This window comes from Eschrichtius robustus, chromosome X (genome assembly GCF_028021215.1).
Source record: "Eschrichtius robustus isolate mEscRob2 chromosome X, mEscRob2.pri, whole genome shotgun sequence".
NCBI classification, from domain to species: Eukaryota; Metazoa; Chordata; class Mammalia; order Artiodactyla; family Eschrichtiidae; genus Eschrichtius; species Eschrichtius robustus.
In genome coordinates, this window is record NC_090845.1 from 38,465,058 (window position 1) to 38,490,117 (window position 25,060).

At 45.7% G+C, this 25,060-nt stretch overlaps 2 protein-coding genes across 2 annotated transcripts; one reads left to right on the top strand and one right to left on the bottom strand.

Moving 5' to 3' along the window:
- Positions 1–882: 882 nt before the first annotated feature.
- MPC1L (mitochondrial pyruvate carrier 1 like) lies at positions 883–1,654 on the top strand. Its single transcript, XM_068533796.1, has one exon. The coding sequence runs from the start codon at positions 1,078–1,080 to the stop codon at positions 1,549–1,551; it is 474 nt and encodes a 157-aa protein (XP_068389897.1). The 5' UTR covers positions 883–1,077; the 3' UTR covers positions 1,552–1,654.
- Positions 1,655–6,056: 4,402 nt separating this feature from the next.
- Positions 6,057–24,798, bottom strand: CXHXorf38 (chromosome X CXorf38 homolog). Its single transcript, XM_068534087.1, has 7 exons — positions 24,562–24,798; positions 24,266–24,400; positions 18,016–18,135; positions 16,672–16,821; positions 16,180–16,359; positions 8,282–8,444; positions 6,057–7,675 (listed from the first exon to the last, which is right to left on the bottom strand). The coding sequence occupies exons 1-6, from the start codon at positions 24,775–24,777 to the stop codon at positions 8,283–8,285; spliced, it is 963 nt and encodes a 320-aa protein (XP_068390188.1). The 5' UTR covers positions 24,778–24,798; the 3' UTR covers positions 6,057–7,675; position 8,282.
- Positions 24,799–25,060: the final 262 nt, after the last annotated feature.

Genomic DNA, 25,060 nt, shown 5'->3' on the forward strand with positions numbered 1-25,060 from the left:
ACATAGAGAAAAAGGTCCTTTACAATGGAGAAATCTGGCAGACAACTCCTTAACCGAATGATCAAACTCACTATCACCAATGAGGGAACAAAGTGATATCACGTGCCTCCCACTGTGATGCACTAAGGACACAACCACACGTGTATAGTATTCTTGCCCAAAAACATTCAACTTAAATTTAATTAAGAGAAAACAGACTAATTCAAATTAAGGACATTCTGAAAAAAACACTGACTTGTACTTTTCAAAAATATCAATGTCACAAAAGACAAAAAACGCTGGGGAACTCTTCTAGATTAATGTAAAAGAGATGATAACTAAATGTGAATCTTGAGTGGATCCTGGATCTCCCCCCTCCAACAATAAAGAAAAAAAACAGCCATAAAACTGTAACACTTAAATATGCACTGCATATTAGATGATAGTACTAAACGTTAAGTATCTGAGTGGATTATTGTACTGTGGTTTGTAGGAGAAAGTCCTTGTGAAGAGCCAGATGCTGAAATATTTAGAGGTGAGATGTCGCTTCGCAAGTAACACTCGGGCAAATTGTGCAAAGAAAATTCTGTACCTGGCTGAAGAATTCTGTATCAACATCTAGTCAACGCTGTCCACAGACTGGAGAGAAGAGAGTTTCCCCCCGTGTAGCTGAGAAGTAGTCAGCAGGACCCTCGCCTCCCTGGGCGAGGAGCTTTCAGGTGGCCGCAGCACGACGGGGAACGAAGGACGAGGCTGTAATCCCACCTTCACTTAGAAGCACACGCATGCACACTTTACGGCAGTTACGCGAAGGCACGAGGGCGAGGCTGCGCCTCGCGTTCCCAAAGACAGGCACGACAGCTGCACGCGCCATCTGGTGCACTTTACGGCAGAGACGCGAAGGCACGAGGGCGAGGCCGCGCCCCCGCCCCCAAAGCTACGCAGGACGGCGGCACGTGCTGTCTAGCGCGCTTTACGGCCGCCGCACGAAGGCGGAGGTTCCGGGCCGCGGTAGGGTAATCAACGGTTCCGGGCTCTGCGTTCCACCTCGTTGTCGGTTGGCTGTTCATCCGTTGGCGCTCCCACGGCTCGGCGATCATGGCGGCGGTGGCGGCACTGTGGCGGAGGGCGGTGGAGATCGTGAAGACCAAGGAGTTCCGGGATTACGTGACCAGCACGCACTTCTGGGGTCCAGTGGCCAACTGGGGCATCCCGCTGGCCGCCTTCAAGGACATGAGGGCGCCGCCGGACATCATCAGTGGCCGCATGACGACGGCGCTCATCTTCTACTCGATGGCCTTCATGCGCTTCGCCTACCTCGTACAGCCTCGCAACTTGCTGCTGATGGCGTGTCACGGCACCAACGTGGTGGCGCAGAGTATGCAGGGGGGCCGCTATCTGATCTACCACTACGGCGGCGCCACGGCGGCCACAGCCGCTGCTGCCTCTGTCGCCTCTCCCGGCTCTACCGCCGCTACCCCCGCTACCACCCCGGCAGCTGAAGACCCTGTGACTGACGGCGACTGCCTGGAGGTCACCGACTACGATCCGCTGACCCCAGAACATGATTGAGAGGGCCCTATCAAATCTTTGCAGCTTGCAAGCACTGAACTGTTCTTCCTAAAGAAAAGATCCATAAAAAGTTTTGTTTTGACTCTGAAACAGTGCGAATCTGATTGAAACCTGCAGTTCTGTTAATAAAAAATGGCAAATAGCACAGAACTGAAGCTGTTGAGTGTTGTTTATTTCGTGACAGGGAAATAAAATGGTTTTTAGAAGGTGAGGGTAGATTGGCTGGTCTTCCTCTACACGGAACAGGCAACTCGAGGGTTAGTTTATATAGGGGAGGAAGGCTGAATGAAAGACACTTCAACTTAGCTAATTTATTGATTTTTTTTTAAGCTCTCTTGGGAACATGCGTTTGTTAACTTGTTTTGGGTGTCCGGGCCAGATAAGCCACAATGTCTGTACGCCAAAAAATTCCAAGGGTTACTTCTACTGAGGGAAATACTTCCGAGTGGGTTTAAATGAATTCAGTGAAATCCAGCTCAGACTTTTAAGGAGTACTTAGCAAGAGAACCTAGAATCTATTGATGACCGGGAGCAATGACAGAACCTTCAGTGGAATCAGGATAAATAAACAACTCAGCGGTCAGTGGCTGTCAACCCTGAATTCTAGGTAAACAGAAAATAAAAACGACAAGATCATAATCCTTTCCTCTTTTCCTCATGCCTAAAAATGGGGGAACTGGCAGTTTGTAAAGCTGGTGAACCTATCACCCTGTGTTGCACTCTAGCTAGGGGTGAGGGTGAGGGTCAGTGGTCAACAGTATTAGCCCAGGGTATCCCCCCTAGGAATCCTATGGGTGCTAAAGGACTTTGCTTAAACCTGGGAGCATGAGGAGGGAAAAGAGAAGGGTGGGGCTTTGGGTGTAAGGCCATTACCTCTGCAGCAGAGGCTGCCCTTTAGGATTTGACCCCCAATCCCCCCTCCCTCTGGAGAATGGGGGAAGTTCCAGGGTGGTCTACTGGGGAACCCCAATGTATGTGATCAAAAACCCTACTTTTGTTAAAGATTTCAAATGCAAAGATATTGAAAACAACTCTGAAAGTTTCTGAAGACATCAGGTTTTGGACAAGACAGGCACAAGTTTACCTTCTGTGGCATCTAAGCAGTAAGTCCTCTTTGTAGGCAGTTTCTGCATTTCACATTCTGCATACAGGGGGAAAAACAAACCCTGGAAAGTGACAGTGTATGAGTTATCTATTGCTGTGTAACGAATCACCCCCAAACTTAGCTTAAAACTTAAAACAACAAATATCTCCCATAATTTTGGAGGGCCAGGAATCTGGGAGGGGCCTAGTTGGGTGCTTCTGCCTTAGGGTCTCTCAGCTGTCTGCTGGGGCTGCAGTCTCTGAAGACTTGCTGGAGGATCCACTTCCAAGCTCACTCACATGGTTGTTTGCAGGAGGCTCCAGTTCCTTGTCATGTGGGCCATAGGGCTGCTCACAACATGGCTTCCCCCAGAGAGAGAAAGCCCAAGATGGAAGCCATAGTCTTTTATAGCTTAATCTGGGAAGTGACATACCATCACTTCAGCTGTGTTCTCTTGGTCACATGGACCAACCTTGGTATGCTGTGGGAGGACAACACAAGGGTGGGAATAGCAGGAGGCAGGGATCATTGGGGGCCATCTTGGAGACTGGCTACCACACGTGGCTCTGAAATAAAAATTCTCCTGCCTTCCTGAAACTCAGTAGGAAGTAATAAATCATGTAAGGTCATAGCCCACCTTCCCCAAGAGATGTCACAAAATGCTCAGTTTACAGTTTTGTGGTCATTACAAACATGCATATATTACAGAGGATGGGTTTGAGAAGCAGGAAAGAAGTCTCTGGAAGATAGGTGGTAGCTCATAATATTTTAGATAGTTCAGACTATCATACGTTAATAAAAAGCAGTTCTGAAAGTTCTGAAATGAATCATAACCTTTATCGAGATTTTTATTAAAATTTTAAAGGATTTTCCCCCTTTGCTCTTACATGAGTGGAAATTAATGCATTTTTAGATTTGTTTTTACAAAATGTATTTTGTAATTTGACTATTATATTTCAGTAAAAGGCCACTGTCTGTTGAAGACATATCAGAGCAGCTAGGTTTCTAATTAACCTGGTAAGGGGAAAATAGGTAAACCCTGCTGATAATTTCCTGTCACTCTACATTTATAATTTAGAGGGCAAAACGATTAGAGCAAATATCCAAAAGATTGCAACACCTCCATTCTAATGCAATGCTCCACTTACAGGATCTAATTTGTAGTATGCCCACCCAGCTAAGAGCTAACCCTTTGTTGCCTAGGATATTAGTGTTTAAAGCCATGTAAGTGATTAATACTTTAATAAAAACACACCCTTCAAATCATTAGGGTAATAATCATTTCATAATCTCCCCAAACTCTCAAACATAATTCTTTCTGGTCTTGGCAATTTAACTTAAACTGTCTACAGGTCTCTACCACTGCTTTATGAAGCCAAAAACATTTTCCAAATAGGCAGAGCTTTTTTTTCAGAAGCTTTTGTTATTGACACACTATTGTTACTTCCCAGAATTTGGGTTTTATACTGAGTTTAATAAGTAACGTCTTTCTCTTTAGGTCCTCTGACCTTCCTGGCAAAGCCCAGGCTAAAATCCAACGAACTGCCTTATCTTTACAACTCTAATGCTACAACCATTTTTCTCCTGTAATTCTTTCAAAACTATGAACCTCATACTGTGTCTCAGGGAGAGGCTGGGAATAAATCACATTGCTGGACAGAAACAAGGCACTTAGAGATGATGAAGCCCTGTGCGGGAAGGAAACCACTTCCTGGGCCTCTCCTGACCCTGATAACTCACGAGTGCCCCTGGAGGTGGAGCTGACCCCCGCAAAAATGGAGGCTACAATATATTCCAGGAAGCGTGACACGTTAAGTCTTGCAGTTTGAATTTATGTCTATTATTTTGAAATTCAAAATTTGAATGAAAAGTTTTCAAACTACAGGAGTGCAGCTTTGTTGTAAAAATTTCATACGCGTGTGCAAAAACTAGAAAAGCCAAATTCGACCCCAATTCCTTTGTCAGCGGTAACATGGCAAAAAAGCTTGGGAAAAGTACACAACTTTTCAGACCTCTGTTATTTGAAAATACCACAGTTTTATAGCATGCTATGCATTGTTACACGTTCTGCTTTTCTATCTAATGTCTTACACGTCATTCCCTATCATGGCATTGTAGCCTTTTTTTTTTTTTTTAAATTTTATTTATTTATGGCTGTGCTGGGTCCTCGTCTCTGCGCGAGGGCCCCCTCCAGCCGCGGCAAGCGGGGGCCACCCTCCATCACGGCGCGCGGGCCTCACCATCGCGGCCCCTCCTGCCGCGGAGCACAGGCTCCAGACGCGCAGGCCCAGCAATCGTGGCTCACGGGCCCAGCAGCCCCGCGGCACGCGGGATCCTCCCAGACCAGGGCCCGAACCCGCGCCCCCCCCCGCACCGGCAGGCAGACTCCCAACCACCGTGCCACCAGGGAAGCCCCTGTAGCCTTTTTTAACAGTTGCATAATACTCGGTAGCATGGATGTGCTGTGATTATTTAACCAGTCCTCTCTCGATGGCTGCCTGCCAAGGCTGCTGTGAACACCCTTTTGTCCATGCCCTGTGCCCACGTGCACAGATCTGTGGGAGAGAGTCCCACAGGGTTGATGTCCCTGGATCAACCTTTAAAGCTATGTTTGCTATTTTTAATTACAGTGTTTTTTTAAAAAAAATAAATTTATTTATTTATTATAGTTTTGGCTGCATTGGGTCTTCGTTGCTGCGCATGGGCTTTTCAATCTAGTTGCGGCGAGTGGGGGCTACTCTTTGTTGTGGTGTGCAGGCTTCTCATTGCAGTGGCTTCTCCTTTTGTGGAGCACGGGCTCTAGGTGCTCAGGCTTCAGTAGTTGTGGCTCGCGGGCTTAGTTGCTCTGCAGCATGCGGGATCTTCCCGGACCAGGGCTCGAACCCGTGTCCCCTGCATTGGCAGGCGGATTCTTAACCACTGCGCCACCATGGAAGTCTTAAAGCTGTGTTTGCTTTAAAGCTATATTTGCTTTAAAGCCCCCTCCAGGCATGCCTTCCTATCTTCGTTTCAATTTTAATGTAATTAAATGTTGACAGAATAATGTTTTCTGAACAATATCTTTTTTTTTGGCCGCACCTCCCGCCTTGTGGGATCTTAGTTCCCCGACCAGGGATGGAACCCGGGCCCCGGCAGTTGAGTGAGAGTGCTGAGTCCTAATCACTGGACCGCCAGGGAATTCCCTGAACAGTATATTTAATTCATCAGAGCAGACAATAAATCCAGTAAGATGACAGCTCACATACCATTGTCCATACCTTACATATCCTCCATTTGCATCAACTTCAGTGCCTGGCATGTGGTTGATACTTGATAAACGTTTCTTGGGTAGATAAGGAAAAGCTAAACAGATACAAGAGGTATGAAATGAAAGTGTTCATAATCCAAAGTTCCTAAGGTGAGAAATCAGATCTTAAATTGGTTAGTGAATCAAGATTTAATTTGATCCCAAGTTTTGTTATCTTACATGTGGAAACTAGGAAATATTTCATGAAGTTTCTTAGTTTGCGGGAAGTTGCAAGATGAAAGAAAATTGTTACTTTACTATTGAAGTCTTCTAAAGGAACTCCGTGAAATGAAGGGAGAAAGAAAATGTAAGATTAAAGACCAAATAGTAGCAGGAAAGATGAAAGCAGGAAGTCACAGGCATATGTGCATTCATCCAGGTTTTACAGAACTACATTAAATGCATTTCAGGGTAAAAATACATCCCCCCACCCCCATTCTCTAAAAATCACATCCTTGCTGGGCAGCTGAGTAAGCAAAGGAGCAGGGCTTCACCTGGGCTCGAAACGGAAGCACTTCCTCCAGGCAGTGGGGAATGTGGCAATTCTGTCCCTCAAGGTCCAGGGGCGACAAGGCCCAGTTCAGTACTGCTGGCTTTGGAAATGAGCAGAGGTAGGGGAAGGTGAGGGTAAAGCTGATCCCACAGACCACTGCATGCAATGGGACAGGGGTTTTGCAGTTTAGGAAACAAACAGGACAAAGTCAAAAGTGTATGACTTTTTGGGTAAAAGGAATAAGGAAGTATGAATGAATTTGTGAATTTGCTGAAAGAAAATGATATCTTCGAACTTCCATAAGAATATTAAAATTTCATTCCTCAATCTCGTAACAAAGGACAAGGCTTAGTTAACAGTATAACTAACATTTGCGTCTATGAATACCTCTAAGCTATCAGTTGACCCTTCAGTTAATGAATATTCATTGAGCACGCAAGGGCCAGGCCTTGTGCTGGGCACTCAGGTTATAACTGAACCGGAAGAGCTGTGACTGCCACCAAGGCTGACTTTTCTTAAGAGTGCCATAAACAAGCCAGCAACCTCAAGACTTTCCCAGACATCCCTGCTTGTGATGCTGGCCTGGGCCCTCCCCCTGCTTTGGTCAGTCAAGTTACTGTGTTCTCCAGCCCACCTCTTTGTCCTACTGCCTCAAGCTACCAGAAACAGGTAGTAACAGTTCTGTACTAACTGGAAATGGCTAGAAAATGGCCTTTCGGGCACATTTTTTCCTTGCCTGCTGGCAAAAAGGATTTATATCTCAACATGTACATCACAGCCCACCCTTGGGCATCCTCATGAATGAGACTTTCAGGCAAGGGTGTGGGCACAGGACTTGCGTGCCAGTGGGCAGAGAACTCTGCGTGGCCCTTCACACAGGCCTGGCCGAACACAGCCTTTAGCGTTTAAGCAGTTAGAGTTTTAGGACCAGAAAAGAATCTCACCTTTTACACAGCAAAACAAAACCAAAAACAAAACCCAAAAAACAAACAAAAAAGCCCGGATGACAGCAAGTTTGGCACAAGAGTATCTAATATTTTTTGGCTGGTACAGATCACATAGCACCAAGTTTAGGAATGTAAAAAAAAAAAAAAAAAAACTCCCAAAGAGTTAAAGGAAAGTCCAGGAAAAGATGACACAAATTCCTTTTTGTTTGAGTGGAGTACTTGGGTAAGTTTTCCCTTTTGCACAGAAAAGGATGGCTGAGATGGAAGCCCAGCTGACTTTCACAGAACATGCCTGATTTTTGTTGCAGGTCAACCTAAAATAAAAGAAAATAATTCATTGTCTTCATTTGAGGAAAAAAAGTAAAATACTGAACATAGTTACTTATTTTAACAAGTATTTTTAAAAATTAATTAGTTAATTTATTTATTTGGCTGCACTGGGTCTTAGTTGTGGCATGTGGGACCTAGTTCCCTGACCAGGGATCGAACCCGGGCCCCCTGCATTGGGAGCGCGGAGTCTTAACCGCTGGACCACCAGGGAAGTTCCAACAAGTTTTTCTTATGAAAATTAACAAATTGCTATTATTCATGCCACGGCTAAGAGTGAGGCATCACTGGCATCACTTTAGGGCTGAAATGCTTCTTGACTATGTCATAAAGTTGATTCATTTAAGACTAGACCAATGACTTCAGGTATACTTGACTAAACAAAGCTGACAGGGAGTTTATCTTGAACTAATTCACAGATGTGAGAACCATCAATTAGAAAGAGCACAAAGCTCCGTGTCCTTTCTTTCAAATAATAAGGACATAGGGGAACTTCAGATGAGACTATGTGTGTTATGGCCTTACCTAAGAGAACAGACATTAAAGAGATGAGGCTATTCTGTCCTTATTTACTATCATATGCTTAAACTCACTTCAGGCCTTCCCTTCAGGTGTCTGTGCCCTAGGTTCCTTCGAATCCAGTTTTTGAGGCTGTTGATGGAGGCTGTCTAGCTTCTGCATATCTTCTGTAAGACCATTTCTAAGATCCTCATTGTTTCTCAGAAATTCTTTCACCACTTCCAGTTGATTTAAGATCTGTAAGAAGAAACCATACAATGCACAGCTTAGATAATTTTATAGCAGACTTGAAATTCAGATGAAAAACTTACTAGCTCCAAGACTGGCTCCTGTTCATGTGTCTACCAATAGCTGGTTCTGGGGCCACGCAAGGGAGTGTTTGCTTGTCTCCTTAAAATTTTTTGCTTTTAGGGGTTAATATCCAAAATATATAAAGAGGGACTTCCCTGGTGGCGCAGTGGTTAAGAATCCGCCTGCCAGTGCAAGGGACACGGGTTTGATCCCTGGTCCGGGAAGATTCCACATGCCGCGGGGCAACTGGGCCCGTGCTCCACAACTACTGAGCCTGCGCTCTAGAGCCCTCGAGCCACAACTGCTAAAGCCCGCGCGCTCTAGGGCCCATGCTCCTCAACAAGGGAAGCCACTGCAGTGAGAAGCCCGCGCACCACAAGGAAGAGTAGCCCCCGCTCGCCACAACTAGAGAAAGCCTGTGCGCAGCAACAAAGACCCAACGCAGCCAAAAAAAAAAAAAAAGAATTATACATATATATATGTATACACACACACACATATATATATAAAAAGAACTCACACAATTCAATAGCAAAAAAAACAGACAACCCAATTAAAAAATGGGCAAAGGACCTGAGTAGACATTTTCCCAAAGAAGACATACAAATGGCCAACAGGTACAGGAAAAGGTGCTCAACATCATTAATCGTCAGAGAAATGAAAATTAAAACCACAATGAGGTATCACCTCACACCTGTTAGAATGGTCATCATCGAGAATCCCCTGGCGGTCCAGTGGTTAGGACTCCACACTCTCACTGCCAAAGGCCTGGGTTCAATCCCTGGTTGGGGAACTAAGATCCCACAAGCCATGCGGCACGGCCAAAAAAAAAGAACAGTCATCATCAGAAAGAGGTAACAAATGTTGGCGAGGATGTGGAGAAAAGGGAACCCTCGTACACTGTTGGTGGGAATGTAAATTGGTGTAGCCACTCTGGAAAACAGTATAGAGGATCCTCAAAAACTTAAAAAAGGAACTACCAGGTGATCTAGAAATTCTACTTCTGGGAATATATCTGAAGAAAACAAAAACACCATGCTGAAGAGATATCTGCATCTCCATGTTAATTAGCAGCATTATTCACAATAGCTAAGACAAGGAAACAACGTGAGGGTCCATCAACAGATGAATGGGTAAAGAAGATGTGGTATATATATATACAATGGAATATTACTTGGCCATAAAAAAGACGAAAATCCTACCATTCGAGACAACATGGATGGACCCAGAGGGCGTTATGCTAAGTTAAGTCAAACAGAGAGAGACAGATATTGTATGATCTCACTTATATGTGGAATCTAAAACAAAAACAAAAAAATAAACTCATATAAAAAGAGATCAAATTTGCAGTTACCAGAGGTGGGAATAGGGAATTGGATGAAGGTGGTCAAAAGGTACAAACTTCCAGTTTACAATATAAATAAGTACTAGGGATGTAATGTACAACACAATGACAATAGTTAACACTGCTGTATGGTATATTTGAAAGTTGTTAAGTGAGTAAATCTTAAGCATTCTTATCACAAGGTAAAAAACATTTTTTTCCTTTTTTTGGTATCTATACGAGATGACAGACGTTAACTAAACTTATTGTGGTCATCATTTCACGATATATGTAAGTCAAATCATTGTGCTGTATACCTTGAACTTATACAGTGCTGTATGTCAATTATATCTCAATAAAACTGGAAAAAAATTTTAAAAGATGATTTTTTTTTTTGCTGTAAAACTTCCTGCATTTGTACGAAAGGGCTATATGTCTATACCTATGTGTGTGTGTGTGTGTGTGTGTGTGTGTGTATACACATATATACGCACATACGTATACATACACATATATGTATATATAAAAATAAAATAAAGCCCTTTCATTTTGAATTTTGTACCCATTTATTATGATTAAATACATTTACACATACACATATGTATATACACACACATATACACAAATGTATACACTTACATATAATGCTCTTTCATTTTGAATTTTGTACACATTTATTACTAGTAAATATGTATACATATGTATTTATTACTATTCAATATTTATAAAATATACATACATATTTACTAGTAATAAATATACTGGTACAAAATTCAAGATGAACACAGGGTACAACGTAAGAAGTTGGTCCTCTTCCACATCCTGTCCCCAGTCACCCAGCTCCTCTTAAAGGTGACCACAATGAAGTTTCTTGTCTCTTCCAGAGATATTCCATGCATTTACACGTGAGCATATATGTATATATGTGCACACCTTTTTAAAATTTCAGCTTTGAGACATAATTGGCACATACACATTTTTAAAAACACAAATGGCAGCATATTAGACACTGTTCTTCAACTGATTTTTTTCTATATCAGATTATAAAGAGTGGCCTCGTTATTTTTTTTAATGGCTGAATAGTTTTTCAGTTATGGATGTCTCATATATTAACATATTATTTCAAACCTTCTGCTAAGAGAAATACTGCTGCAGTAACTAACCTGGGACATGTGTCATTTTGCATAAAGTGACGGGCTATTTGTAGGATCTGTTTTTAGAAGTGGAATGCAGTTTTAATTGATAAGAGTTTTCTGTTTTAATGTTAATAGATTTTGCCAAAACTGTCATCTCTAGAGGCTATACCAATTTAAACTCCCACCAGTAACATACTTCCTGACATTTAAACTAATAAAAGCATGTATTCTTAGAATAGTACCACGGAAGTGTTTTCACTCGGCTTATCCAAGGATACCCTCACTGGTCACTGTGCTTATTACAAAGAAGAGAGTTATTAATATTTTGGGGTGTGGTGAATTGTTTAAAATGAGGGACCCCCAATTCCAAGCTAAGTCAAGATGATCGACATCTAACGAAGGAAAGTGGGTGGAGTACCCTACTCTTAGCAGAGTGGTGGTTCTTAAACTTTAGAGATGTACACAATTGACTCTGGTGCAGTAGGGCTAGGGCAGAACCTAAGCAGGCACCAGGTTATTGTGATGCCAGCGAATGAGATGGTCGGTTGCAGAACGATGGCTGCCAGGGATGGGAGGGAGGGGAAGACTGGCTAGGGCTTGTGGCCAGGATGAACAGGGAACAGGGAGGGCCAGGGTGGAGCTGAGGATGACCAGAGGTCTTCAGATAGGTTACTAGGTAGATGGGGATGTGCCCTTCAGCTGGAGCTGTTTATTACATGGCTAGAAACAAGCCTACAGCTCCTGAAAGATACCTGGGCTTTAAATAATAAATCTGGAAACCATAAAAACGTGAAATGAAGATTACATCAATGACATAATTCACAGTGTACATTAGTAATTGCGGGTACTGCACCGTTAGCACTCACTGCCTGTGCCGGGTGCTCTAGATGCACCCCAGGGTTCTTCCCATTCCTTGGTTCCCATCAGATGCCCGAGACCATGCCGGCCTGGTCTGTGCACCACACATACCCTGCAAGATGGAGTGGGGTCCTCCCTTCCCATAGACCTTCTCATTTGATGACTTGGGAGCTATGATCCTTTGTGCTGTCACCTCCCGACCCTCTCTGCTCTTGAAATGTGCTCAAGAGGGGTGATTATTTTAGCTTGGGGGGAGGAGAAAGAGTCAAAAGGAGTTTTTAAAAAAATTTATTAAGAATGGGGAAGGCTTGTGCACATTTATATGTTAAATGGGAAAAGGAAGTAAAGATGGAAAAACAAAGTGCTAGAAAAGTAGTCAGACAGACTTGGATATTGAAGCCCAGCTTTGCCACTTAACTAGCTGTGTGACTTTGGGCAAGACACTTGATCTCTCTGAGCTTACTTCCATATATGCAAATATAGGATGATGACACCAACGCCACCAAGCATTCCTGTGAGGATTAGAAATAATCTACTAAAAGCACCTAGCACTGTGTCTGGTACATTCCTCCCTTCCAACAATCGTTTAACAAAAGTGTACCGAGAGTCTACTATGTGCCAGGCAGGCACTGTTCTAGGCAAAAGATGCTTAGCGCCTCCATACTCCCAGGCACTTAAGCCAAAACCCTTGGACGTGTCTTTGACGCCTTTCCTTCTCTCACACACCACACGTGTCCCCCTTCTCACCACCTCTACTCTTCACCCTTCCACCCTGGTCTGAACCACCACCTCTCTGACCTGGTACCTGCGGCAGCCTCCTAATGTCTCCCTGCTTCCATCGTTGGCCCCCGGCCCTGCATCCTCCACACGGCGGCCAGCGTGCTCCCTTCATCGTTCTGCTGCTCAGAACTCAGCGCGGCTGCCGTCTCAGGAGGAAGAGCCTGGATCCTCCCAACGGCCCACAAGGCTTCCGTTCTCTCAGCTCCTCACCGCACTCCAGCCACCCTGCTTAGCTTGCCCTGCCCTCCGCCCGAGTGCTCCTCCTCCAGAAGCGCACACGGCTGCTCCGCACCTCCTCCACGGTATCGCTAAGTCTCAGCCTCCCAGTGGGGCCTGCCTGGCCACCCCACGCGGCCCAGCCCCCACCCCCATTCGGCCACTCCTGAGCCCCACACCCTGCTGCACACAGTCCTCCTCCTTCTACCTCGCCGCGTCATTACTTATTATGCTGACCGGTTACCGTCTGTTTTGTTCACTGATGCACGCCGAGCTTCTAGAACTGCGCCTGGCAAGTAGTAGGCACTCACTCATGAAATAAATCTGCACTATAACCAATGGAGTGTCACTTCCCTCCTTTCCCTGCCTCGACTGCATTCTGTCACTTTCTCCCTGAGTTTCCCCCTGAAAGCGCCACCCCCCCAACCAGGGTTTAAGAAATCAGTAATGATTTTAAAGAATGTGCAAGTTCTCTGCATGCTTTTTAGCCACTTACTGCGCTCAACGTTCTTCGGCTGAATTTTGAACCCCCCAGATCCTAACAGAGCACCAAGGGCCGGCAGGCGTATGTGAAGGGCTCTTGGGTGGCAGCTGCTGCTCCCATTTGGCTCCGAGGCGGACCGCATTTTACAATCACAGTTATGCACGCACGGTGTATTTTAATGGGAGCCCCCTTTTATAATGTTATTTATCATTAAGGCTCGCCAATTGGACAGAAAAGAATGGAGATGATGAGCTCTCTCTGCTTCGTGGTCCCTGGCACTCACTCCCGTGCTCCTTGATGCCTTTGGGGGGACTGTCGTACTAAATCACCACCATTAACCATTTCTTCTCAACTTGGCTTTCCAACCCGAGCCCTGCTGTTTTAATGAACACCAGAAACAGGTCTTGCTAAACATTCACAGAATAAGTGCCGTGGTCATAATACAACCACTGCATTTCTTGATTCCTAATTGCACATTTTTTTCATATTTTAACATCTCGAATGAGAATGCACCTTACCATTGATAGTGTCTTACAGTAAATTGGCAGCATTTTTTTTTTTCTTACAAGTGACTGAATTAATGGTGTGTCTTGCAATTCATAGTGTTTTAGAGTCACTGAAATTTGGTTTATCAAATCCTCTGACTTTGGAGACTAACCCAAAAGAACATGAATAATCGTGTTTGGTGCTGAACTTTCAAAAGAGGTCTGTTCCACACATCGTGGAAAGCCATCCTTCAGCTTCTCAAAGATAACGTGCCAATCAATCCGAACTTACATTCTGATCAACTGAAATATCAAGAGAAATGCCACGGTCCACTGAACAGAAAGCATGAAAAACGAGAATTTATCACCTTTATCTAGAGACTTTGGGACTCAGAGGACAAGCCAATTAACCCCAATTTCCTCTCTGTAAAACAGAGATAATGAAGGGTCGAAATTTACAATTGCTAGCTGCTCGGTGACATGAGAGCTGCTGCACGGCACATGGGAAGGCAGGCCCAGGGCCAGAGCGGGAAGACCCCCGGGCCAGCCCTCATATCCCAGCCGTGAGGCCTTGAGCCCATCAGCGCCTGCCCCTTAGGGTCGCTATAAAGCAGGGTATTACCAGGGTCCCTTCCCGCTCCCACCTTGCAGAGACTCCTGGTTTCAGCGTGTTGCTACTGATGCATTTTGCTCTTTGTTACACAAACAGGAAAAGAACTGCAGCTCCCTCAAGAAAGAGGAGAGAATTTCTGATGACTCAGGGACCATGAGCCTGATCCCCCGGTTTTCTTCTGTCGTCTGACTCTGCTTTTAAAAAGAGCAGCGGAAAGAAAACTGGGGATGGTTCTAATGGCATTTTAAAGTAAAGCCAGATGAGGGACTTCCCTGGTGGTCCAGTGGCTAAGACTCCGCCCTCACAATGCAGGGGGCCTGGGTTCGCTCCCTGGTCAGGGAACTAGATCCCACATGCCGCAACTAAAAGAGCCCGCACGCCGCAACTAAGACCCAATGCAGCCAAACAAATGAATATTTTTTGAAAATTAAAAAAAAAAAAAAAAAAAGCCAGATGAAACAGATGGATTTAGAAAACAGCTTTAACAGCCTTATTCGTCACTTTAAATACCTATGGTGTGCCAGGCTGGGTGCACCCCCCAAACCACTGGTACCCAGTCCCTGTGCTAAAGGAGCTCATCAAGCTGAGTGAAGCACCTGGGTCAAGGTCAGAAGTTAACATAGGCATATGGACCAGTACGGAGCATGGCCTAAAAAATGAAATACACACTTTGTATTAAAACACGCTGTGTTTCACGAGGTAGCCAGTAAAACTACTTTCCTCGGACAAGGTAGAATGGAGAGGTAAAATGATCTGTCCAAGACATCCTGGGAATCTGGAATTCTAATCCAGCAAGTGCTGGGCTATTTCTGAACCTTACCAAAATATAATTCTACTACTGTTAGTTTTTTTTAATATCTTGCATGTAACAAAGGGGACTCATATCTCCTGTACTTGAGACGATCATTAGCTTGCAGTGTCCTGAGCTAGAATCCTTTAACCCCTCCTTCGCCGCCTCCTGCCAGCCCCGAGCCACGCCCCAAGTAATCTAACCAGCCACTGCGAGCCGTCAGCTCGGCCCCAGTAGTGCCTCCAGCACCCGGCTCCTCCCCCACACCTCTAGCTTCTGTCCTCTTTCTCTCACCCTCACACAACTGCAAGAGCCTCCTGGCTCGTCTCCAACCTCCAAGTGCCATTAAGACGTCACTTTCTAAAAGCCCTATCTGATCTATTCGTTTACTCTCTCTTGATTTAAAACCTCTGTTGGCTCCCAACTGCTTTTTGGGAATAAGGTCCAAACCCCATAGTGAGGCATAGAAGACCTTTCAAAATACAGCTTCGACCTACCTGACCACCCTCACATCCGACCATACCTCCCTCCTACGCTCGCCTTGTCACTGTCTGGCCCAGGCTAGTCTTTCAAATGCCTTCTGCCAAGAATGCTCTTCTGCTCTTGCCAATTTGCCGAACTCTGATTTCATTCTTAGTCCCAGCTCAACAGCGCCTTCTCAGCAAAGCCTTTTTCTGCAATCCCCCCTCTGAGATGCAGACACTCGCAGGAGCCTGCGGTTCAGGATTCTGTGGTCGCCCCTCCTGTGGTCTTCCACTCTGTGGCACATATTAGGCACCCAAATGTTTGCTGATGGAGTGAAAACATTTGTTTAAGGGTAACAGTAACCTGTGCCAAAAGAATATCCATTTCTGGAAATTATTTGACTTTTAAAGCAGAAACATAACCGTTAGTAAGTTAAAATGTGCTACTCTTCCTCCCTGGTGCCTTTCTTTGTTTTGTTTACTCACACAGAGGATATAATGCTTTTTTTTTTTTTTTTTTTTTTTTTTTACCTCTTCAGGCAACACCTCTTGTCCTTTTGCTTGAAGATATAGCTCTTGAAGTTTTTCCTTTAGTAATTCCATCTCTATCTCGTTTACTTGGTGCTCACTCAGGTAAACTCCTGTTTCATAGTCACACCCATCTGGCTGATCTTCCTCAGGGATGTAAACAGCCCAGTCAGATGTCAACAGCTGTTGGGTTACCGAATATATGAACTGATTGAATGTAAAAGATATTCCAAAAAAAAAAAAGATATTCTACTCGGTTACTCAAAGAATTTGTAATTAAACATCGTTGACTGGATCCATTCTAATAACATCCCGTGACCACAGAAAAGCTGCTCAGCCCAATCACAATTCTGACTTCATATCAATATTGTTCCCCTGCTTACATTCTAGAATTTTGTTTAAATCTAATAAGCTTCAAATTCTAAATGAGTGACTGTGGTTCCTTTTTTTCCCCCTTAGTTCTTTATGCCAGAACTGTTAAACGTGATTTTATACCTTTTCTATTTGGGAGTATACCACCACAATCTCTGGGATATTCTTAAATTCATTCAGAAAATTTTGGATCTTCATCTGAAAATCTCGAAGCCACACAGAAGACACTTTCATCTCTGAAGAGTGCATGATCTCGTTACGACACTTAATCACCTATAGAAAGACAAAAAAAGAGAAAAGCCTTCAAAGGCCAATAGTGGGGTAAACTGAGATTTTGTAGTTCCAGAGAAAGACTGTCGAAAGGCCTTGTTAATTCTAAAATCCACAAGTGTGCGGCCTGCAGGTGCTGTCAAGGCTCGAGGGGGATGTTCAACCCCCGGCCACTTGAATAAATTAATTGGGGTAAGAAATACAAACAAGCCTACAACTGTCATTAGTCCTTGAAATCTTGTGGCTGGGTGGGTATCTCTCGCACAATCCCCCAAATGCCCTAACTTAAAACCACCTGCCAAAGAGCAAGACTATTGGCTACTGGCTCTGAGAATACCCAAAGGCCGAAGCAGACAATGCAAAAATCTTTTAATATATAATTCATGCCAAGTCTTGTACACTCTTGGTTAAAAGCTACCAAAGGGGTTGATTTTATACTGTGATAGTTTTTGAGTCTGCTGATGATAAAGGATTCTCAGTCCTTTCAGCTGCTGGCATGCTAGCAAAATATACATGCATTTTCTCTACATATTATAAATAATCGAGGTATGCTATATACCCTTTTCAAGGATCCTTAGAGTAACAAATGTGCCAGAGCTGTTCTCTGGTGAAACGGAGATAGTCTAAATCTCCCAGAGGAAGTCTGACAAGCGTAGCGATCTGTTCTGACACTGTTTATCCATTAGTGTTTCTATTTTCTTCAGTTCTAGGTAAATTGGTCTTGCAACTGTTTAGCCAATGAGCTTTGAGAAGGGCAGGATTCAAATGCTGGCATCCAATGGACAGAATGACGCATTACTCTGCATTTGTTTTTTTTTTTAATATGGAAGATTACTTTGCTTCTGTTTATGGCAGAACAGGGAAGAGAAATTTGAGGCTCGTCGATTTAGTGGCAAACAGTGCAACAGCAGGTTGTTGGAAAAGTTCAACAGGGGAGGGTGGAAGGGTCAGTCTCCCGCCTGCATTCACACAGGGGTTCTGGGACATCACAGAAGGTGCATGTGATGTGAGCCCTGCTTGCCTGCTCAGCGATGACAACTGTGGACCAAAGTCTAACTCCTTCGCACACCACTGTCTGGGGAGAGCCGTGAGCTCTGCCCACACGGCTGCTTTAGCAGCACGGGGTGTGGCTCCTGGCTGGTCTTCACAGTACCCACCCCACCGACTCTGTCTGCTTTTCAGTCTGACAGTTCTTACCTCTGTGACTTTCTTTCGATCAACCTCGAAGTGATCACAGGAGTTGATGAGACTTAGAAGAGCAACCGCGTCACATTCCTCGGGTCGTGTTTTGTCTGCCAGTCCTCGGGGCATGAAGGCCTGCAGCAGGGGAGGCCCAAGGGGCACCTGAGTCTCCTCCGACCCTAGGAGACATCTGTCTATATGGGGCTAGTGGGACAAACGTTATGTGCCTGTTCCGCAAATGATGACTGCAACTCTCTTACTGGGGTTTCAAGTTAGAGCCTCATGAGTCCAAAACACAAGTCGGGAAACAGTGCGGCAGCCAAGCCTCAGCCCAGGGCAATAACTGAAGAGTTGCTCTATCTGTCCACTTGCTATTAGAGACACTTATACGCTTGACCTAACTGTCCTTTCTTAATGGCATATAAGCAGGAGGCAGGGGTAGAAAGCACCCTTTTCTTTTCCTTACTGAAGTTTCAGTGGCTGAGTTGTTAAAGAAGATTTAAAAGTAATAGTTACTCCCAAGTGGACACTTTAAAATTACTCGAGAAAGTTCAGTATGGTAGTAGAAAGTTAAGAGTCTGGGCTTTGGAATGCGACAGAGCTGGGGTGCAAATCCCAGCTGTGCCACTTGTCAACTGTGTGACCTTGGGCAAGTTACCTATCCTCGGATTCCTCATCAGTAAATGGGGGCTAACTGTCCTCATCTACCTTGAAGGATGTTTCGGGAATTAAATGAGTTAATGCGGGTAAAGCACTTGCACGGTGCCTGCCACATGCTAATACACAGGTCACAAATGTTGGCAATTATTATGCTGATGGTGCAAGGTGAGCAGGACCTACACAGGCGTTACAGACGGGGTCCCAGGGTTTGAGATACTAGATACAACAGAATGGCCTCATTCTAGCATGAGCTTGCCTTTTGTAGCACTTTATGGTGTGTACCCCCCAAATGGTGTCATAGCAAGGCTTGGGCATATTTCTTTCCTGAAGTATTTCCAAATTTACATCTGAAGGCAACAACTTTACCAAGCTACGAAGCTCAAGAGTACATTCCTGCCAAGGGACTAGAAGAGATGACATATGAAAAATGACTCGCAAAAAAAGAACTCTAAATAAAGAGACCTTCCTACAGGGCTGCTCATGGTGCTATTCTGAAAAAGGCACGTGGTATGGGCCGACACCCCCCAAGGAGAGTCAGGGCTCTGTTCCTGATGGTGGTAGAATCACACACCTCGGCCTCACGTAATTGAGAAGAATTCTACACACACTGAATGGCCCCTATCAAAAGGTACAGTAGCCAAGACCATCACTGTCTCTGGCCAACCCGCTGAAAGAAGTAGATTATGGATGTTACAAATGTTAACAAAGAACTTAACTAATGTATCACGGGCAAACTAAATTGACGCAATAGAGGAAAAAAAGAAGAAGAAAAGAAACACTGCTTATTCCAACTGTGGCTGAGAGGAACATCCAAAGTGGGAGGGGCCTTAGTTGCCTCAAAACCAAGCAGAGTTTTTCTTTCCCATTACAAGGTATGTCCAGTCTGGCATTTTCTCACCAATATAAACCTGTCTCTCCCACGTCAAGGTTTTATTCTAGTACTTCTTTCCTTTCCTCAGAACCAGAAGCCAACGTAGAGGCTCTGCCGCCTCCTTGCCTCTGAAAGCTGTTTCTTAAAATGGTATCGCCTACCGCCAGGTTCCGTATGTGACAAGCACTGGGTGAGAAACACACGTTATTGCCTCTCACTACCCCCTCCTGTCTCTTCACTGAGTAGCAGGAGACAAGGTTGGAGAAATAAACAGGGGCCAGAACATGCTGGGCCTTACTGGCCTTGACAAGGAGTTTGGAGTTTATTCTAAGGACATCGGGAAGCCATCCAAGGGTTTTGGGCAAAGGAAGAAAGCGATCTGATTCCCACATGAAGACCGCACATCCTGCTGTGTGAAGGACCAACCAGGGGTGAGCAGAGCAACAGAGGTGGCCAGGTGGGAAGCTGGCAGGAGAGGGGGCGAGAGCTGTGATGTACAGATGGCGAGGAGGATTCCAAAAATAATTTGCTCGTACAAATAAGAGGGGTGGTGGGGGGAAACAGATGAAGCAAGAATGATTGTAGGTAGTTGGTGGTGGGGCATGGGCGCAGGCTGGCGGGGAGAGATGAAGAGTCCTGCTTGAGAAGTAAAGACGAAGTACCCAGGAGGTGATCAAGTGGAGGCATCAAGTAGCAGCTGGGTATGGGCCTCCAGAGCGCAGAAGAGTGCAGAGCTAGGGGTACGAATCTGGGAGCCATCAGCAGAAACGTAGTATTTAATATTTCACTCCACGGGCCTGGGCAGTATCACCAGGGGAGAAGGCGGGGTGGGGAGGGACAGAAAAGGCCGGAGGAAGGCCAACCGACACTCAGAAGGAGGCTAAGGAGGAGCCGGGGAGACAGGAGGAAACCCAGGAGGGGAGGCTGTCACAAAGCCAGGGCTGTTTCAAGAAGAGTGGCCGGGAGTGCGGCAGTGCCGAATATCTGAGAGGTAGGAAGGACGAGGCCAGAGAACTGAAGGTCACGCGTGCCCCTGACAAGACATGCAGTGGAGTGGCGGGGCAGAAGCCAGAGGGGAGTGGGTTGAAGAGTCAACGGGACCTGCATGAACCCTGAAAAGAGAATTAGGCATAAAGCACTTTTTGAGAAGTTCTACTGGGTATGTATATGGGAGGCAGTTAGAGAAATGGGAAGACAGCTGGACGGAATGGATGAAGGAAGTTTTTCTTTCTTTTCAAATTTTATTTTCCAAGTATTCACTCAATTTTTTTTTTAAAGCTTTATTAAGATGTAATTCACATACCATATAATTCACCCATTTAAAATACACAGTTCTTCATGGAAAAGACTCTGACAAGTACAGGTTTCTGGTAACTGACTATACTACTGAACTGAATGAATAAGCATTTTCAGAACTCTAATGGAAAACTGATGAATTCATAAAAGTGCTAACAAAATATCAAGATGAAAAAAAAAATTAATTACATGGGACTGAGTGAACTGATGAGGATGATTATAATTTTTGTGACTTTCTGTTTGAATTAAAAAAAAAAATCCCACAAGGACTCAGAAGCAAAAAATATACAAATCAATTATCACTGCAAAGTAAAGGAGCTGTTACAGTGGAGGATTACTGGATTGAATGTCAATATTATGACATAGTCTGAGTGTGTCTCATGTTTGGTAATTGCAATCACTGTTGCTTTTGTTGTGGTCATCCATTTACAATGCTTGGTGTCAGTTTATTTATCTCTTGTAAAAATAAAATACAGTGTTTGTGTGTGAAAAAAAAAAGAATGTGAATACAGGGAACTTTGGGAAACTAGAAAATCTAGAAAGGATTCATTGATAATTATTTATTTTCAATGAATAAAATAAAATGTAATAATATGGCTAAAAAAATAAATAAAGTACACAGTTCTTTGTGATGACATGGATGGATCTTGAGGGCATTATGCTAAGTGAAATAAGTCAGACAGAGAAAGACAAATACCATATGATCTCACTTATTCGTGGAAACTAAAACAAAAACCCGAGCTCGCAGATGCAGAGAACAGACTGGTGGTTGCCAGAGGTGGGGGGTGGAGGAGTGGGCAAAATAGGTGAAGGGGGTCAAAAGGCACCGACTTCCAGTTATAAAATAAATAAGTCCTGGGGATGTAATCCACAGCATGGTGACTATAGTTAATAATACTGTACTGCAGTATTTGAAAGTTGCTAAGAGAGTAGATCTTGAAAGTTCTCATCACAAGAAAAAAAAATTTGCAACCACACAGGGTAGTGGACATTAACTAGACTTATTGTGGTGATCACTTCACAAAGTATATAAATATCGAATCATTATGTTGTATACCTGAAATTAATATAACATTATAGTCAATTACACCTCAATAAAAAAATTAAGCATTTACAGTTTAGTGGTTTTCAGTATATTCACAGAGCTGCACAACTATCACCACAATTTTAGGACATTTTCATCACCCCAAAAAGAAACCCTCTACCCATTAGCTATTGCCCCCTCTCTCCTTCAGGCCCTGGCAACCACTAATCTACTTTCTGCCTCTATAGATTTGGCTATTCTAGACATTTCATATAAATGGAATCATACAATATATGACTGGCTTCTTTCACTTAGCATAATGTTTTCAAGGTTCATGCAATACTGTAGCATGTATCAGTACTTCATTCCTTTTTATGGCTAAATAATATCCCATTGTATGGATAGACCACATTTTGGTTATCCATTCATCAGTTGATGGACGTGTGTGTTGTTTCCACCTCTTGGCTACTGTGAAGAGTACGGCTATGAACATTCGTGAACAGGTTTTTGTGTGGACACGTTTCCACTTCATCAGGTATGTACCTAGGACTGGCACTGCTAAGTCATATATTAACTCTATACTGAGTCTCTTTTTTAAAAAAAATTGAATAAACCAAGGCAGTACTAAGGCTATTTGTATGGTGATGGGAGTAAGCAGGGAGGTTGGAAGAGTGGAGACTCAAAGTCCTTGGGCAGGTGGGAGGGGATAAGGTCCAACACTCAAGTGGAGGGACAGGGCGGTAAGAGGAGAGACGCCCTTCCTCCTTTGTAGCAGAAGGAAGAAGATGGTGCACATGGAGGTAGGTCGGGAGGTCTGGTAAAAAGATAAGAAAGCGAGAGCAAGGTTAGCAGCTGGGATTGCAGGTGGGGGAACAGGAGTGGGAGCTCGGCGGAGGAGAGGCAGCAACAGTTGTCTCCGGGAACAGGAGGCTACGGAGAGACAGGGCCAGACTGCTGGGCTCGTGATCAAGAACTGAAAGCGAAAGATCCCTCGAAAGATTCTTCCCCAGAGCAGCAGGTGTGGTGTCATCAGGGCTGGAGCTGAGCCTGGCAAGTGCAGAGAAAGGAGGAAGAAGACCGAGACAACTGCAAGGGACTGAACAGAATGATGGACTGTGGAATCTGGGCTGGCTGAGGAAGCAAAGGAAGCTGGGAGGGCAGAGGCTGCTGGGGATTGGGAAAGCAGTGGAAGCCTCAGAGCTGTGGACGTTGGAGAGGGACGAGGGGTGGGGCAGAGGTGGGGGCGGGTTGAATAAGTACGCCGAGGGCAAGCAGGATGTTGGACACCGCAGCTCCCTGTGCTGACACAGTCCGGGTGTAAGTATGCAAGTGGGAGGCTGAGGTCGAGAGGATCACAGGATGCTCGAGCGGGGAGTCCAGCTTGGAGAGAGAATATACACATGTGGTTGGACTAGGTCTGCGGGTGACGGCAGTGAAGAAGGGAAAGAGTGGCAGAAACAGGTGGCATGGGCTTCAAGAGGATTCTGAGGGTATGAAAGCAGCGACAGAAAACAAACAGGTGAGGGACGGTCATAGCAAAGGGTAGAGTTTTAAGTTTTCTTCTTTTCTAAGTAAAAGCAAAAGTTGGCAATTCTATGGCAGCAACAAACGAGAGGGGGAGAGGGTATGGTGGGTTTACTGGACCACGATAGCCAAAAGTCTGGGGGCCACCAATATAGTCCAACTTCCTCATTTTTGAGGTTAGGGAACAGAGGCTGGCCCAGTGGTGCACCACAGCAGCTGAGCGGAGATTCTGATCCCTGCTTCCCAGGCACCAAGCCTGTGCCTGCTGGTAACTAGCATGTAGACTGACTCCAGAGGCGAATTTGTGTTAGGAGGCTACTTCGACTCCCCCTACCCCCCTCCTACTGGGCTTCTGGCACATATCAAAAAGTCAAAAAAAATTCTTCAATCAGCCCAGCTAGTAAGTCACATCGCCAAGATCTGAAAACGGGCCGAAGAGTCCCCTTTTATCTGGCTGCCTACCCCACCCCCTACCTCCCCAAAGTTTTACCCCTTAGCTAGGCACTTAAGGTCCTTTCTATCTTAGCCCCAACTTCCCTTGGCTTATTCTGCCATCCTCATGGCACCCTACAGACAAAGTGAGCTACTCAGGGAGCCTACCCTCAAAACGCCTTGCCTGCTTCTCCCTCTGTGCCTGTGCCCATGATGCTCGCTCTACATCTTGACCCAGCGTCTCTTGTTGAAATCTTCTACTTTACTAAGCTGCGTTGGGGTCCGATATAACAGCCCTGAGCCGCCTAGACACTACACCCTAGATCAAAAGCCCAATCTCTCTCTGCATCTGTTTATGGGGCCCCAGCTCCCACACAGACCCAACAGACGCCCCGGGCTCCAGGAAACTCCTACCTGGTGGGCCAACTCCTCCTACCCTCCCGACCGCAGGTGCTTACCTTGGCCACCTCCCAGGCGTCGACCGGCCAGCGGACCGGCCGGCAGTTTCCCCAGTGGACGTCTCCATTTCTGCTGGTGTGATGTTTCAAAATCTCCCGTTTCCACTCTGCGCACACCTGACACTGAGGCTGAAACTACAGGGGGCGGCGGTGAGGAGGGGCCCGGGAGGGAGGGGCGGCGTCTGGGCATCTGAACCCCAGGCACGGCGGTCGGCCCGGCTCCGGGGAGGGCACGAGACCCTGCGCCCGCGGACGGGGTGAGGGGCGACGGTCAAGACCCTGGGCCGGGTGCTCACCTGGCGGGCGCGCGGGCTGCACCGCGAGCCGCTGCGGCAGGCGGCGCGGGGGCCCAGGCCGGGGGCGGCGGCGAGCAGGCTGCGGTGGAAGGCGAGCACCTCGCGGCCGACGAAGCCCTGCAAGCAGCCGCGTAGCAGCAGCAGGCAGTAACCCGCCTTCACCCAGTTCTTGTACTCGACGCAGTTGAGGCGCGCGGCCAACTCGGAGAGAACCATGCCGGGACCCAGCCCGCGGGGCCACGGAGCGAGGGGCGGGGCGGACGGTAGTGCGCAGGCGCGGAAGCCTGGGCGCGCCCGAGGCGACGGCGGCGCTGTGGGCGTGGCCCCGCCCGAAGGCGCCCCGGATTCCCCCAACCGCCAGGCGGCAGGGAGTTCTAGTTTCCGGGGCACGTCGGCCCCACCCCCGTCTTAGATGACGACCGACGCGTTATGTACTCTGTCTGGTGCTCGCCCAGGAAGCCTCTACTCTGTTCCCTTAAACTGAGACCTCGCCAGCCAA

Excerpts from the sequence above, each read along its gene's own strand:
- CXHXorf38 (XM_068534087.1), bottom strand. The coding sequence starts at position 24,777 with ATGGTTCTCTCCGAGTTGGCCGCGCGCCTCAACTGCGTCGAGTACAAG. Across the intron at positions 18,136-24,265 it reads ACGCCTGGGAGGTGGCCAAG|GCCTTCATGCCCCGAGGACT; the intron begins GTAAGCACCTGC and ends CCCCTGCTGCAG. Across the intron at positions 8,445-16,179 it reads AAGAGGTGTTGCCTGAAGAG|ATCTTAAATCAACTGGAAGT; the intron begins GTAAAAAAAAAA and ends TTCTTCTTACAG.
- MPC1L (XM_068533796.1), top strand. The coding sequence starts at position 1,078 with ATGGCGGCGGTGGCGGCACTGTGGCGGAGGGCGGTGGAGATCGTGAAG.